The sequence below is a fragment of the Marmota marmota genome, unplaced genomic scaffold (genome assembly GCF_001458135.2).
Source record: "Marmota marmota marmota unplaced genomic scaffold, marMar, whole genome shotgun sequence".
In the NCBI taxonomy this organism is placed as follows: domain Eukaryota; kingdom Metazoa; phylum Chordata; class Mammalia; order Rodentia; family Sciuridae; genus Marmota; species Marmota marmota.
In genome coordinates this window covers 925,611-941,280 of record NW_026000068.1, presented here as the reverse complement: position 1 = coordinate 941,280, position 15,670 = coordinate 925,611, and the positions used below count along the sequence as shown (strand labels likewise).

General features: G+C 58.8%; 1 protein-coding gene across 1 annotated transcript in view; it reads left to right on the top strand.

Annotated features, from left to right (window-relative positions):
* Positions 1–209: 209 nt before the first annotated feature.
* Slc6a3 (solute carrier family 6 member 3) overlaps positions 210–15,670 on the top strand; it is a 37,807-nt gene continuing 22,346 nt past the window's right edge. The window contains exons 1-5 of the mRNA XM_048813964.1: positions 210–631; positions 2,319–2,450; positions 8,156–8,387; positions 13,274–13,412; positions 14,099–14,233. Coding sequence (XP_048669921.1) covers positions 346–631; positions 2,319–2,450; positions 8,156–8,387; positions 13,274–13,412; positions 14,099–14,233 — 924 coding nt within the window. The 5' untranslated portion in view covers positions 210–345. The remainder of the gene's footprint in view (positions 632–2,318; positions 2,451–8,155; positions 8,388–13,273; positions 13,413–14,098; positions 14,234–15,670) is intronic.

Genomic DNA, 15,670 nt, shown 5'->3' with positions numbered 1-15,670 from the left:
CAGAACATCTGTGCATGGTTATTAGAAAGCAAATCAAGCCTTGTGCTTGACAGGTGGGGGGTGGGGGAGGAGGCACATCAGCAGGTCTGTCTTGGGGTTTCCATGGCTGGTTCCCCCCCCGTGACCCCCAAAGAGATCTAGAGTCTCCACCTCTCCTGAGCCCCATCATGTCATCCTAGGAGCTTGGAATGTGTTTGCTCCTTCCAAGGCAGCACAATTGCCTCAGGTCTCTGCTCTTGACGCACACTGTCAACCTGCTACCACACCAGTGTGTTTCTCTGTGTTTTTCATGTTGGCTGAAGACCAAGAGGAAAAAGCACAGAATCCCTAGGCTCCAGTCTTCCCATGAGTAAGAGCAAATGCTCCGTGGGACCCATGTCCCCCGTGGTGGCCCCGGCTAAGGAGCCCAATGCCATGGGCCCCAGGGACGTGGAACTCATCCTGGTCAAGGAGCAGAATGGGGTGCAGCTCACGAACTCCACGCTGATCAACCCACCACGGAGCCCTGAGGAGGCCCAGGAGCGGGAGACCTGGGGCAAGAAGATCGACTTTCTGCTCTCAGTCATCGGCTTTGCAGTGGACCTGGCCAATGTCTGGAGGTTCCCCTACCTATGCTACAAAAATGGTGGAGGTAAGTGCCATCTGGGGCCCGGTTCCTTCTGCCAGGTTGAGCCACAGGGCAGCAGGGAGCAGTGTTCTTAGGGAACACATGCTCACTGGCAAAATTATGCTCTCCTCCTGGTGGAGACAGGGCTGCTTCATACCAGAGCATGAAGTCATACAGGCTGTCCCAGGTGCAGGAGATGCAGTGGTGCAGGCTGTCCCAGGTGCAGGAGATGCAGCACTGCAGGCTGTTCGAGATGCAGGAGATGCAGTGGGTGCAGGCTCTCCAGGAGATACTGCGGGAGCAGGCTGTCCTGGGTGCAGGAGATGCAGTGGGTGCCCGCTGTCCCAGATGCAAGCGGTGCGGCATTGCAGGCTATCGTAGGCGCAGGAGATGCAGTGTTGCAGGCTCTCCTGGGCACAGGAGATGCACTGGGTGTAGGCTGTCCCAGGTGCAGGAGATGCAGCAGGTGCAGGCTGTCCCAGGCACAGGGGATGCAGTGGGTGCAGGCTGTCCTGGGTGCAGGCTGTCCCAGGTGCAGGAGATGCAGCGGGTGCAGGCTCTCCCGGGTGAAGAACACAGAGTCTGGTTCTGCTCTGCATCTTAACAGCTGAGAAAAATGAGGCCAGAAAAGAGGCAACCAGGAGGAAGTAGGTGGAGGCACCTTGGCCCTGTCCTCTGTTTCCAGTGGTTGTTTTCACTTTGGAAAAATTCTCCAAGGGCCAAAAAATGGCTTGATAGTGTTTAAAAGTATGTAGAACTTGAACTTGGAGGGGCAGATGATGCCCTGAAATGGGGCCTTCAGTGGCCCTGCCCTCACTTCTGGATTCATCCAGCCGTAGACCCTTGCCTGCATGGCACTCAGCAGGCTGGGATGGGACAGGTCACCTGAAAAGTTCACTTGAGCAGCCAAGTCAAGGGGCACTCCTCCCCACGCGTCCCCGTCGGGGGCCGTCCCCTGGCCTCCCTGCTTGGATCCTCCAGACATAGGAAGGGCAGGGCAAGACTTCTTGAGGAAGCCTCATGGCACGCCCATCTTGAAGACAGGAGACCAAGGCCTGAGCAGTAAGTGTCCCAAGACAGAGCTGAGGGGTCTCCACAGCTCTCCACAGCCCAGAAGGGAGCTGTGGCAAAGCCCTCCCTTACAGAGGTCAGCCTGGGGGGGAGTAAGAGGGACTTAGGAGGCCTGCACAGGGCCCAGGCCTTCGAGGGGGAGATAGAGGGCAGAGGTGCAGGGAACCAGGCCCACCCAAGGGGTACCGGCCCCTGGTCAGCTCCTGGCAGCAAGGACCTCAGTGGTGGCCTGCGGTAGAGGCAGACTCCGAGTGCCAGGCCCTGGGGAGGGTCAGGGGGTGCTGGGGCCAGATCCTGAGAGGTAAATGGATCTGGGCCAGGGAGGGGGCCAGGCCTGCAGTGGGAGCAATACCAAGAGTGGGCGGGGCTGTCCCGGCTCTGCCATAGGTTTGATGTCATCGTGTGAGTTGGGGGTGACCAGGGTTTCTGGAGGGACATATTGAGGCACTGGAAATGGTGGGCAACAGGTGTGGAGGCAGGCTCTCCACCATAGCTGAGACTCACCCCTCCAAGGGTCAGACATTTGTACCCAGAAAGGCCACTGGGTGCAAAGGGCCACGCTGAGTCTGGGACAGTGAGAGCTCAGAGGACGCCAAGCAGCCCCTTGCACACTGCAGCCAGGGCGTGTGTGTGTCCACAGGTGCCTTCCTGGTGCCCTACCTGCTCTTCATGGTCATCGCTGGGATGCCGCTCTTCTACATGGAGCTAGCCCTTGGGCAGTTCAACAGGGAAGGGGCTGCCGGCGTCTGGAAGATCTGCCCCATCCTGAAAGGTAATGTGCAGAGGCATGTCCTTTTGCCCTGACACAGTGATGCAGCCCGCCGCAGAGGCTTGCGGCTTTCAGAGCAGGCTGTCCAGTGTGCATGTGCGGTCCTGCCTTGCTGAGGCCCGTAGGCAGTTCACCCACCTTCTAAGCTGGTCCTGCGCTGAAGTTCCGCCAGGACCCAGGATTGGCGGTCCCAGGGGAGGCACCTGCGGTTCTTCAGCAGGGTGATCTTGTCAGGGTGCCGAAATGGCAGTGATATAGAACACCCACCTGTCAATCTGCCACCTCTCATCCATGCATCAGCCATCTGTCTATCATCTCCCACCATCTTCATCTGGTCACTATCTGTGATTCCCCAGCTATCGTGACCTATGTAAATCATCTGTCTTGCTAGCTGTCATCTATCTATGGGTATCTATCTGTTTATCATCAGTCTGGTTTTTCTCTAATCCTTCAAGGCTGCTGATGCGAGGGCACAGCACCATGAGGCACACACCCCGTGTTGACCCCAGGTGGCCCAGCAGCTCACTCATCCCAGGAGATCCCTGGAGAGACGCCATGCTGTCTCTCTCTGTGCTGGAGATACACTCTGAGGGTCAGGGGGCTTGAATAATTTGCCCAGGATGAGCAGAGCAGGACTCCATCCCAGACCTGTCCAGCCCCCCGCCCCAGCCAGGCCCCAGGGTTACACAGTCCCTGCTCCAGGTCTCCCTCCTGGCACGTGGGTTCTAGGTGGCTTTGAGGGCACTTCCTCAAGGAGACACAGGAGAGGTGCCCTTCAGACAGTCGGCATTCACTAAGAAAACGACCCTTGAAGGGCCAGAGTTTGGATTTTCTCAGAAGGTCTTGAAGACCTGGTGCGTGTGGAAGAGAGCAGAAGTCTCCAGGAATGTGCCGTCAGTGCCCAGGCATCCATATCCAGGACCAGCGGATACTGCTGTCCTAGGGCAGGTCTGCCCGGAGGACAGGATTGCCCTCTTGGCAGCAGAAACGCTGAGACAGCCAGGCACACCGGCTCTTCCGGGCAGTAGGCTGCCTTTCTTCCTAACACCCCAGTGGTCAGGGATTTTCTCCTGGGCTAAGTGAGTCTCCGGACCACGCCACAAGGAAGCTACGTAGAGAGTCTTCCCTCCCACCGTCGCCCACGATAGCCCACGAGTGAGGTAGACACTCGGGGGCCCAAGGCGGTGCTGGGCATTCCCTGGGATCCGAATGCGGGAGTCGAAGCTCCAGAGCTGCCCGCGGTGCGTCTGCACCCTCCTCCCCTGTTGGAGCCGTGTGGCCGGTGACTGAAGGTGCTGGGCTCTAGAAACGCAGGCTCTGGGCATCGACGTGCTGCCCGGGAACTGCACAGCACCGTTTCTCCAGGTCAGCTGACGAGCAGGACCTGGTGCACAGGAAGTGATGGTGACCTCCCAGGCTCTGCCCAGCAGTGCCAAGGACATTGCACCCGAGGCTGTGGTGGTGGCCTGATGGGCTTGAGCTGAGATTGACATTCAGGTGGCCTCTGAGAGCTTAGAGCCCAAGAGTGCTGACTCAGCAGTGGAGCTGCTCACCTCAAGTGGGGGAGGTGCCAGGACCGTGTGCTGCCCTGTGTGCTGCGGCCACGCCAAATGGTGCTTTGTGGACTTTGAGCGCTCACCCCTGCATGTCTGGAGTACGTCCCAAGTTCCTACTTGACATGGCCAGTGCCCCACTCCCTGCAAGGAGCTGAGTGTCCACTCAAACTAAAATCAGCTCTCTATAGGCAGGGACTGGCAGAGGGATGGCAGGGAGGAGGCCATTCTCCCTGAGGCGGGGTTGGCAGAGGAAATATGTTTTCTATCTGAACGTCACACCACAAGAATATTCTCCAACAAAACTGCCAGAGTGGATTTTTATTTTGAAGCCTATAAAATAAGCATTTTCCAAGAACTTCAGAGCACTTGGTGACCCTGATGACTTGTCTTGGGTTGCTAGAGGACATCTGACTTCAGCAGGCATGGCTGTCCACACCCTGTCTTGGGAAACAGAGATCACAGATGCGGGTCCCCAGCAGGTGTGAGAACCTGGAGGGAGGGAGACCGTGGCGGGGCGGTAATCGACTCCATCCCAGCTGCCCCCAAGGGCCATGCTGGGGCCAAGGGCGCCCAGGAAGAAGCGCATGCGCCCTCAGAGTGGCAGCTCAGCAGAGCCTCTTTCCCACGGTGTGACCTGTGATGGGGAAATGGGTCGCTGAGGCAGGCTGTCTGCTCTGGCACCTGTGCAGCCATGGAAAGTACAATGAATTGATGCAAGAAAAAAAATTTTTTTTTCCAAGAAGAAAGACCTTTAGTAGTTTAAGGCCAACCAAACTAAAGTCCCAGAAAGCAATTGCCCTTTCGTTTGGCTGATGGTTGATGAGAGGGTGTGGTTGGCCTCACAGCAGGTGAGGCAGAAGCCTTCTCCCACGTCCCCTGGTGTATGCTTCTCCTTCCTCTCGGTCTTCTCTTAGGTCTGGTTAATAACCCTGGGTACATTTTCGTGTCTCATGAAATAGGAGTGCCACCTGGCAAATAAGGCAACAGTTAAAGTGCCCCCAAAATGATTTTTTGGAGCTAACGGTCATTCAGGTCATCCTGGGTGGATGATTGATGTGTCTGGGTAGCCCTGGGAGCTGCCCCTGCTCCTAACCAGGAGCTGAGCTCCACTTTGAAAGCCAGACGGTGAAGTCCGAAGAGCCCAGCTGTCTGAGGCCGTGAGTCATGGTGGTCCCTCTGCAGTCTCCAAGACCCGAGGGAAAGCAGCTAGAGAGGCTCAGGGGGCCTCCAGCACTGCGGCTCGCCTTGTCCGTGGGGCCCTGGAGAAGAACGTCTGCAAACCTCCGGCTCTTTCCCCCTCCTTCCCATTCTCTCCACACATGTCTCTGTCCTGCCCAGCGACTCCGCAGGGACTGTAGGTCGTGCCCCATCATGCAGTGCGCTCTCCAGCGGGACTCCTGCAGTGAGTCTGTGACACTGTCCTACAGCCAGCCTGTCAGTGCTCGAGGAGCGAGGAGCGCTGGCTCCTGTGGGTGGGGAAAGGTGCACATGACTCTCCTGGGGACTCGGTGCCCGGGTTAGCGGGAAGCTCCCGTTCAGGTGCCAAGGACAGACTGCGCTGTGGGAAAATCACCTTATTGTATTGAACGTAAAAGGATCATCATGTTTTGCAGTCGGTAATGTTTTAGTGTGACTGATCAAACTCATCCTCGTTCTGAAAAAGAATTCAAAGTGGCTCAAAGGAACCGATAGAATACACACAAGGTCAACATGAAGAAATACTAAGAAAACAGAAGTCTAAGAAAATTGGTAGTGAGAGCTGAGACTGGCGTCCACGTCTGTCACGGAGTGCCCGGGAAAGGAAGCGCCCTGCTTCCTCCGTTCCTCCTGGAGGAAGCCTGCTGCTGGCTCAGAGGAGACGGAAACCATTGGCACTAAGTGGCAAGAGAGGCACCTGTGGAGCCTCACTGTGCTGTCCTCCTCACACAGCAAACCAGATGTGGCTGCAGCGGGGCACGTGGCTTCCCCATGGCTGGGTCCTCCATGGCATTACGGAAGAGCTGCACCGAGGTTCCTGGGCTGGTGAGGCTGCATATCAGGGGCACCGTCTGCCTTCTTGATGTGCAGAGCTCAGTGTGACCAGATGAGCAGTCAACACTTGGCAACCACCCTCCTGGGCAGCCGTTTTCTCCCCAGGCACCTGGGCTGCTGGACAGGGCCCTCCCGTGTGCTGTGTTGCTGACCACACAAGCCCACTTGCTCGGTGAGCCGATTTGTTCCTCTCCTGTGAAGGGTGGTGCTCCTGCCCCTCTGCTGTGAAGCCCAGAACTCTCCCACACAGCAGTGGCCCCGGGAAGACCAAGGACAAAGTCGGCCCTCCCTTGGCACAGCAGACTTGGATGCACCTTAGTGTTTGATCAGAGCTCCTTTGAGTTCCTCAAGTTCCAAGCTGAGGACTTGGGATTCAAAGTTTTAACCTTGAAAACATTGAAAAGCCAGCTGCAGTGCCTTTTGGAACATCTTGGCTTCCTGGCAACATGGCTGCCCAACATGGCTGCCTGGGCCATCTTCTCTAGCAGAACCCAGCCTCTCTACAGAGCTCAAGGGGCAGAGCTGTGTGTGAATGACTCATCACTGACCAGTTCCACTCTGGAGAAGCCTTCCTAAGGGGGCATTCAGGTTTTGTCTGACTGCTCTTAGCACACTTCCCAAGGGGGTTATATGCATTCCTGATCCTGGTTTAAAACAACAAGTTACAATTCCTTGATCTTTGCTTACGGGATAGGAAGAGAACTTAAACATGGTGCCTTATCAGGAGAGCAGCCTCCCCGAGTGTGTAACCATGGGAAGAACCCCACGCCATTCCCTGAAAAAGGCACCCCGAAGGTAGGCTCCTCCCCTGCAAGCCATCAGACCGGCACCCCACAGGTTTTCATGACCTAAATTAAAGTTGCAGACCCGCCCACCATGTGCACAGCGCTGAGAAGGAAAGCCGAGGAGCACGGGAAGCCAGCCAGAGCGGCAAGAACACAACTGGCTTGTCCAGCATCCTTAAGGACCAGCCCTTGACCGATGCAGAGGCCTTCCAGCCACCAGACACATCTGCCCACCATCAGGTTGACCCCATTCTGTGGACTGCTCACAACTGAGCTCTGCTTACTTCACCAGGAACCCCCACCAAGTGGAGGATCCCAAATTCTAGATTTTGTGATCCTGGAAAGAGCAGGTGACAGGCCCTGTCTGTCTCTGGGTGGCCTCAGGTCTTCATGCATGGCCCTGGGTGATCCTAGGAAACTCCACATGGTCCTGACATTCCTTGCTGGTGCTTGATGATCTCGTGTGGCCCCGTGAGGTCCTAGGAAGCCCTGGATGATCATACATGAACCTGGGAGACTGAATGGTCAGGCCTGGCCTGGGTGATTGCAAATAGCCCCAGATGACCCTGCTTACCCTGGGTAGTCTCAGGGGAAGGTAGGGGTGCCTGTGGGTGGCCACAGATGGCCTTGGGTAAGTTTGGGTAACCTCATGGGCAAGGATGAGCACAGATGGCTGTGAGCCATCCTGGGACTATGGTGTCCCTGGTTCATCATGGATAGTGCTGGGTGCCCTTAGTGGTCCTTGGGCCTGGGTTGCTATGGATGGTCATGGAGGACCCCAATTATCCTCTGATGACATGGAGCATTTGTGGGTGACCTTTGATGGCCTAATTGGCATGGGCATCTCAAGATGGCCCAGGGTGATACTGTGGCCATAAGTGACGTAGATGATTTTGACAGTTTTATGTAGACAGAGTGGCCCCATATAACCCTGGGTTATGTTCTCTTGGATGACCCAGAGTAGCCCCCACATGACCCTAGATGAGCCTGAGTGGCTGTGATGGCAATGGATGGTCCCCACTTGCCCTGTGTGGCTGTGGGTGACCTTGATAGGCCTAGGTGGCTCTGGATGATCTAGAGTGGCCCCAGAGGCTGGGTGTCCTTAGCTAGCCCTAAGGGTCCCTGCAGGTACCAGGGTGGTCTCATACCCTGAGTGGCCCTTAGAGACACCCTGAGGTCTCTGGCTAGAGGAGAGGGCCCTTCCCTAAAGTCACAGCCTGAGGCCTGGCCAGCCCCTCCATGAGCCTCCCTGTGTGTCACCTGGCACTGTGAAGGCCAGAGCCCGGCCAGCTCGAGGGGTGCCAGGGCCACTGCTGACGCCCTATGTCGCCGCCAGGCGTGGGCTTCACGGTCATCCTCATCTCGCTCTACGTGGGCTTCTTCTACAACGTCATCATCGCCTGGGCGCTGCACTACCTCTTCTCCTCCTTCTCCGCGGAGCTGCCCTGGGTGCACTGCAACAACTCCTGGAACAGCCCCAACTGCTCCGACGCCCGCACCGCCAACGCCAGCGCCAGCCTGGGCCCCAACGACACGTTCGGGACCACGCCCGCCGCCGAGTACTTTGAGTAAGTGGAAGTTCCACTCCTACAGGCCTGCAGAGTGGCCGGGTGGCAGGGCTGGCCCCCAGGGCAGCCCCGAGGGCACCCAAACCCTGCCCTGCTGCTCCCAAGGTGTGCAGGGGATCCTCTGTCCTGTCTGGAGCTGCCATTGACCTGCTTCTCCACTTCCTGGTGGAGGGAGCTTCTGAATCCCACAGGGGTCCGGCAGCTCAGCAGCTCTGGTAGAAGAGCCCCTCACTATCCATCCCGCTCCCCCGTGGGGAAGGAGCCTCCCGGGTGCTGAGGGGAAGTGCGCTCGGCCTGTGTTCTGGCCGCCACTCTCTGCACGTTGGGTCGGCCACTCTCTGCACGTTGGGTCGGCCACGCTGGTGCGGGCAGGCTCCACTCTCTCCAGCAGAGGGGCTCCTGGGCAGTGCAGCCTGGCCCTTGGGGTCATCAAGGGGGTGTGCACTAGCTGCAGCCCACTTTCGTGAGCTTTTCTCTTCTTACAAACACAACTTTATTGCCTTCACTGGGTTCCTCCCCTGTCTAGAGGCCCCTTCCTCTGCTGCCCCAGCCCACCCCATGCCCTGCAGGCTCCCCCTGGCCTTCTGTCTCCTCCTGCCATCCGCTTGCCAGGCCTGACCCTCTGCAGGCCATCTTCAGGCCAGCCCCTCTCCTGGAATCTGTTTTTTCTCTGAGTCCTTTGATCCTGCACCCACTCCTTCGTCCCCTTCTCCATCACCAGGTGGCCTTGCCTGGAAGGGCTGTGACCTCTGCATAGGTCCACCCCTCCCCTGGACCCTCTGGAACCAGATGTGTGTGTGCATGAGAAAGCTCGCTGTGGGGAGCCACACTGGGCCACTGGTGGTCCTTCCCCGACCCTGTTTCCAGCAAGAGTTTTACCCTGGGCTGTGGTTGCACAGGATCTGCAGGACAGCTGGGTGGCCCTGGAGGATGCAGGGGGGCATGAGGCCTGGGTACAGTGACAGGTGCCGAGCCAGCACCTGTCCCGAGTTTCAGGTGGACGCCAGTGTACTTTGGAGTACATGGGAAGGTTGCAGAGATGTCACCTCTCTGTCACCTCTCGGAAGGTGTGGGGTGTCTGTTCATCTGCGTGATTTTCAGATTAGAAGGTCAGGCAGAGAATTGAGTGATTTGTGATGAATGGAGGAAGGAATGTGCATGTTTCAGAAATCAGACTGTCGGAGACAGATGGAGAGGCGATGGAGCTCTGTGCTCCAGGAAGGTCTGGCCACTGTCATTGGAGGCAGCTGGGCAGAGGCAGGGAGGGGAAGCAGGAGGACCCACAGCCCTGAGTGCTGAGGAGCCTCTCCTGGCACCGAGGTGCCCGCTGTGCCTCCCAAACGCTCCCGGGCTTCACTCCCCTGAAGCCTCAGGCCCAGCGACCTCCGTGCACAGGTCTGCAGGGGTCTGGAGTTTAGACCCCCCTTTATAATGAGCTCACCGTGAAGGAGAAGCAGGCTCCTACAGGCTCCGTGTCAGGAGCCTAGGTCACACTGTACGGCAAAGAAAGGCCACGGTGGTGACAGTGATGAGTGTGCGTCCTGCAGGTGGGCACCCACCCGTAGCAGTCAGCCTCCCTGCGCTGTGTGAATTGCGCCTCTCCATGGATCTGAGGACTGAGGGTCAGTTAGCGCGGCAAGCAAGAAGCCTGAGCCTGGAAAGTGTGGCCTGCGTTGCTCCAGGCGTTTTTGAATGCCCCTCACTGCCATGGACACTTGCTAAGTCTGCCTTCACCCACTTTCTAACACAGAGTAGAAAGTCCTGAATTTAGAGCTATGAGTTTTCCTCTAAGGGACCAGTTTAGCTACATCTTACAAAGTTGGAGATGTATTTTCATTTCCATTCAAGGGAAGGTATTTCTTAATCTCACTTATGATTTCGACTTTGACTAATGGAATATTCTTAGAAGTTGATTGTTTAACTTTGAAGTATTCGGAGGTTTCCTAGATGTTTCTGTTATCAATTTCTAATTTAATTTCATTTTAACAAAATGACATAATTATAAAAGTTTAATCTTTTAAAATTTACTGAGGCTTGTTCACGGCCTGCTGTGTGGTGCATCTGGGGAATGCTCTGTATGTACCCTCTATTCTGGTAGCTTGGTGGAAGATGCATCTAAAAAGAATGGGTTTTTAAACGCACGGTGGCCCGGCCATGCTGGTGCACGTCTAATCCCAGCACCTCAGGAGGCTGAGGCAGGAGGATCACTAGTTTAAGGTCACCTCAGCAACTTAGTGGTGTTTGGATCCTACAGAGCGAGGGTCCCAGGGGCTGGGTGTTCAAGGCCAGCCAGGCAACACAGTAAGACCCATCTCAAAAGAAAGAGCATGCTTTCTGCTGTCGGGGGCGTCAAGGGAACGGTCCGCTGGTTGGTGTCCTCGGTGCTGCTCAGTCGCTGTGTCTGCAGGGAGTTGCTGTCCCCTGCTGGCCAGGTCCTGGGAAGGGTGCCGGGACCCCTGCAGTGGTGGGCTTGCCTTTCCTCTTCATGCTCTCTTGGCTGCACTGCGTCCGGAGGCCCCGGGATGAAGGCAGGTGTGTGCGTGAGTGTCGGCCTTTGGTTTGACCCGCTGGCCATCATGCTTGCCCTTTGGGTCACCTCCTCCTGAAGCTGCTTTTCTGGCATGAATATGGCCACCCCGCCATCAGGAGTGGTGGCCATGTCGTGACCTGTTCCCGCTCTGGCATTTGACCTGTGTGTCCTTCACTCAGAGTGGGCTTCTGGTACACAGCATAGTCTCTTCCCGCTCGTGTCCAGCGTGACAGTCTGCCTGTGATTGTCATCTGTATGGTGGGGTTGAAGTCTCTCTCTTGCTATTTTTTCAGTTGGTGTCACCTCTCCTCTGGGGTTAATCAGCTCTGAGGCTTCCCCTCATCCGCACTGCGGGTGACCAGGCTCCAGCCCCTCGTGCCTCGTGGCCAGGTGCCTCATGGCCAGGTGACGTTCACATCGCGTGGCTCCACGGCTCCGGACAGCCCCGCAGCCTGCTCCCTCCTCCCAGTCTGTGTGGCCATGTCAAGGTCCTCTCCACACTGTGCTGCTGACTGTCCTGGCTGGGATGTGCTCTAATGACGGCCCGGAGATCCGTCCCACCCTCCCGCCTGCGAGCACCTGGCCTCATCTTTGTGGGGAGGCTCCTTCTGGCCCATTGCCCCCCACGTGAGGCACCCCCATGAGCACGGTGCCAGTGACTCGCTGGCCTCCTGAGCGTGCTCTTCCTTCTCGGGGGCTCCCAGGTTGCAACTGCACATGAATCCCGTGCTTTCCCGTTTACGCGCAGGTCTGTGGCGCACTGAGCGCGTTCACACAGTGGGAGACCATCGCCACCACTCATCTCCACTGTGTTCGGCTTCCCAAACCTGAATTCTGTCCCCACTAAACTCAATTGGAGTCCCCCCAGGCCTGGCCCCCACATTACAGGTACCAGCTGATGACTCCAATGACCCCGGGGCGTCCCGCCCGTGGACCATGGGGGTCTTTTGCTCTGACAGACACACTCCTCTTAGGGTACACCTTCAGGGTCCACCCAGTGCCAGGGCTTGACTTCATTTTCAGCCCAGCTGGCTCTTGGTCTTGATGACGTCCTGCAGCTGCCTGGACCCCTGGGCAGCTGGGGCTTTCCGGCTGCTGCGGACCCATGGGAATGTGGGTGCACGTGGAGCGTGAACCCTGCTTTCCTTCCCTTTGAGTGTGTGCCCAGACGCAATGCCAGCGTCCCAGGACAGCCTGAGCTAGACCTCGCAGCGCGGCCCTCACACCCCGGCAGTGCCCACGGTTCCCAGCTTCTCCATGCTGGACCACACCTCTTTTCTGCCTGTTTCTTGGCTCAGATGACCTCCATCCGTGTGGGCAGTGCAGCTTCTCATAGTCTGGGTTTGCGCGTCCCTAGTGACTGGTGCATTCAGTGTCTGTCCACGTGCCGGTTGGCAGTGGTGTACCTGCGGGGAGGAGCGCCAGCCGGAGCCCACCCTAGCGTGGAGGGCTGTGCCGTGCTGTTGGTCCTGGGAGTCCTTCCTTCTGGCTGCCACTCTGTTGCTCAGCGGGGAGTTGGGCGCGTCTTCCCCCTTCCACAGTCCCTGCTCCCTCGCTGATGGACTCCTCGGACGTACAGACGTCTTGACACCTGATGACGTCAGACTTGTCTAGGTTTCACGTGTGTCTAGGAATCCGCTGTCGAACCCCAGGCCGAGCCGACGTCCCCGTCTCCTCCCCGGAGAGTGCAGTGTCTGTGCTGACTCAGTCTTTTCCCACGGTGGACGTGGACCTCACTGGTCTCATCCTGGTGTCAGTTCACATTTCTTGTTCCTGTCCCTCCTTTCCTACAGATTCCTGCAGGTGGTCACCAGGACTTAGTGTCCAGGACTGGAGCCTGGCTCCACCCCACCCCCTCTCCTTGTTACCTTACACTCTGCCCTTTGGGGACAGGAGCCACATGGGGACCCTGATGGAGCCCAGAGCAGAATCATCCCAAGTCCGTCCCTGAGGAGCCTCCTTGAAGCAGCCGGGCAGTGGGAGGGGTCAGGAGCCTGTTATTGCTCAGAGCTGCTCGGCCTTCAGGAAGCCTGGGGCCATCTCGGGCAGCAGCCTCCCTCTGGTTCCTGGGGTTCCCTCCCCACAGACCCAGGGAACCCGTTTCCTCCCCACTCCAGACAGCAGGGTGCCATGGGCAGGCGGTGAGGGCCGGGTGTCCAGAAGCCTTGGGGACGGGCTGCTGGGCTGGACCTTCCAGAGCAGGCTTTCTGGTTGGTCAGATCCCGTGCCTGGTCGGGTTCCCAGCCTCTCCCTGGGTGTGACTGCTGTGTCCCTGCTGAGCAGGGAGGGCAGGTCTCTGGCCAGCTGTCCAGGTCGGGGTGTGGTGGCTGCCCTCTGAGCCCCTGTGCCCCTCCAGGCGCGGCGTGCTGCATCTCCACGAGAGCCGTGGCATCGACGACCTGGGCCCTCCGCGGTGGCAGCTCACAGCCTGCCTGGTCCTGGTCATTGTCCTGCTCTACTTCAGCCTGTGGAAGGGGGTGAAGACCTCGGGGAAGGTGAGTGCTGGGCCCCGCCACCAGGTGTGGACACAGGATGGTGGTCAGGTCAGGGTGGATGCACAGCCATGGTCGGGACACATGCCATAGCTGAGTCAGCATGGACAAGTGTCTGTCCATGGGCAGAAGTGGACATGTGGCCCTGTGGGGTTGAGGAGATACTTGCTGTGTTTGGGGAAGGACACGGAGAGGGAATCACCCACAGCAGGTGGTTTCCAGAGTAAAGACAAGCACAGGGGTGCTGGCGCACTCTCTCTCTCTCTCTCTCTCTCTCTCTCTCTCTCTCTCTCTCTCCTATGAAAGTGCTGTGGAGGGACGTGGGTACCCAGAGCAGTTTTAACACAGCGGTCACTGCACTTGTGGTAGGCACACTCAGCCCTCCGGGACAGCAGTCCTCTCACTCCCAAGCAAGGTCAGCTGGCGTGCCCCTCACCCATAGGGAGCCCAGCCACTCCTGCCCACTGCAAGAGGCCTGGAACACACACAGGACAGAGGCAAGCTGCGGTCCACTCAGTGAGCTTCCCTGGGCTGCATTTGTGTGACACGCAGGACACCAGGCGGCCCTCAGAGGCCACCTCCTAGCACTCACCACTTAGGTGACCCTGTGCTGCTCTCCTGCCAGCACCTGATGTACCAGGGCCCCCTCCCAGTGGCCTGGGCAGTCCAGTGTCACCTGCTCTCTGCAGGTTGTGTGGATCACAGCCACCATGCCTTACGTGGTCCTCACCGCCCTGCTCCTGCGCGGTATCACCCTCCCTGGGGCCCTGGACGGCATCAGAGCCTACCTGAGCGTGGACTTCTACCGGCTCTGCGAGGCATCTGTGAGTAACCCCCGGTGGACCCCAGACCTCGAGGCCTGGCAGGGCCCAGGCCATGAGCACCTACGTTCTGGCCCGGGAGTCCCACAAGCAGTGGGCAGGAACTTGTCTGTCCAGCAGGTGCAGGCCGGCTGGCACCTGCACTGTCAGGCCAGGTGAGGGGCCTGTGCAGAGTTGGGAGCCTGAGCAGGTGCAGGGGGAGGACCCTGGGGGGCAGTCCTCTGCTGGCTGCTGCCAGGCACCACACCCCAGGGCTGCCTCGCTCTCCTCCCCTTTGCCACCTGCTGCCAGAGGGGGCCCTGGAGTTCTAGAAAACACCGTGCGGCTCAGCCGGCTGCTGCGGTTCCCCGTCCACCAACCCGCAGCGCTGCCTGCGCCGGGGTCTCCTGGGCCTGAGCACAATAAGAGGGTGACCTCAATCTGGTCCCGGGGGAAACCAGATCTAGTCAGGCCGCACAGAGGGAGAGAGCCTCTGGGTTAAAGCATGTGGATGGAGCGGCCTCAGAGAGGCCAGGTCTGGCCAGGCCCTGCGGGGTGGGTCCCCGAGGGAGGGAGAAGGGACAGTGCTGTTTGGGCAAAGAGGAATGCAGTGGCCAGTGGCAGGGGCTCCTGGGCACGGGTGGTGGAGAGAGCAGCTCTGCGGGGATGTCAGATTCAGGTGGACAAGGCGGGATGGCCGGGCGGAGGCCATCCAGGGGTGCTGTCACTGTGGGAAGGGGCAGCAGCAGGGGACGGCGGGGGCAGGAGGCCTCCGCAGGTGTGGCCCTAGGCAGGTAAGGCCAGGAGTCAGTTCCAGGTGCACAGGGAAGCAGAAAGACCAAAGCTGCAGCAGAAACAGGAGGACAGGGAGGAGGGCGGGCAGGAGGAGGAGAGGAGAGCTCCTCTGCCGGGGGCAGGAGGCGGTGAGGCAAGCCCAGCTGAAGATGGAGGCCAGGCCTGAGGACAGTGGACGCCTGGGGCAGTGGTGGCCTCAGGGCACAGGAGACCTGAGAGCTGCAGAGGCCTGAGGGCAGTGGACAGGAGCACCCTGGGGGCTGGGGCGTGGAGGAGCCGGCAAAGGGGACTGTGGTTTGGACCAGGCCAGGCGAGATGCAGCCGTCAGCAGCAGGGCAGAGGGCACGGTGGGCAGCACGGCAGGGTGGGCCAGCAAGGGAGGGTGGGCAGTAGGGCAGGGTGGCCAGCAGGGCAGGGTGGGCAGAGTGGGAGGGGTGGGTAACGGCAGGGTGGGCCAGCAGGGCAGGGTGGGCAGCAGTGCAGGGTGGGCAGAGTGGAGGGTGGGCAGAATGGAGGGTGGGTAACAGGGCAGGGTGGGAGCAGGGCAGGGGATGCCTGCGGGAGGTATGTTCCAGAATCCAGGGCAAAGCAGGGGCCACCTAGAGCACAGGGCTTCAGCAGGAGCAGGCAGCCTGCAAGAGGGCAGCCGGTGCACGTGTGGGAGGC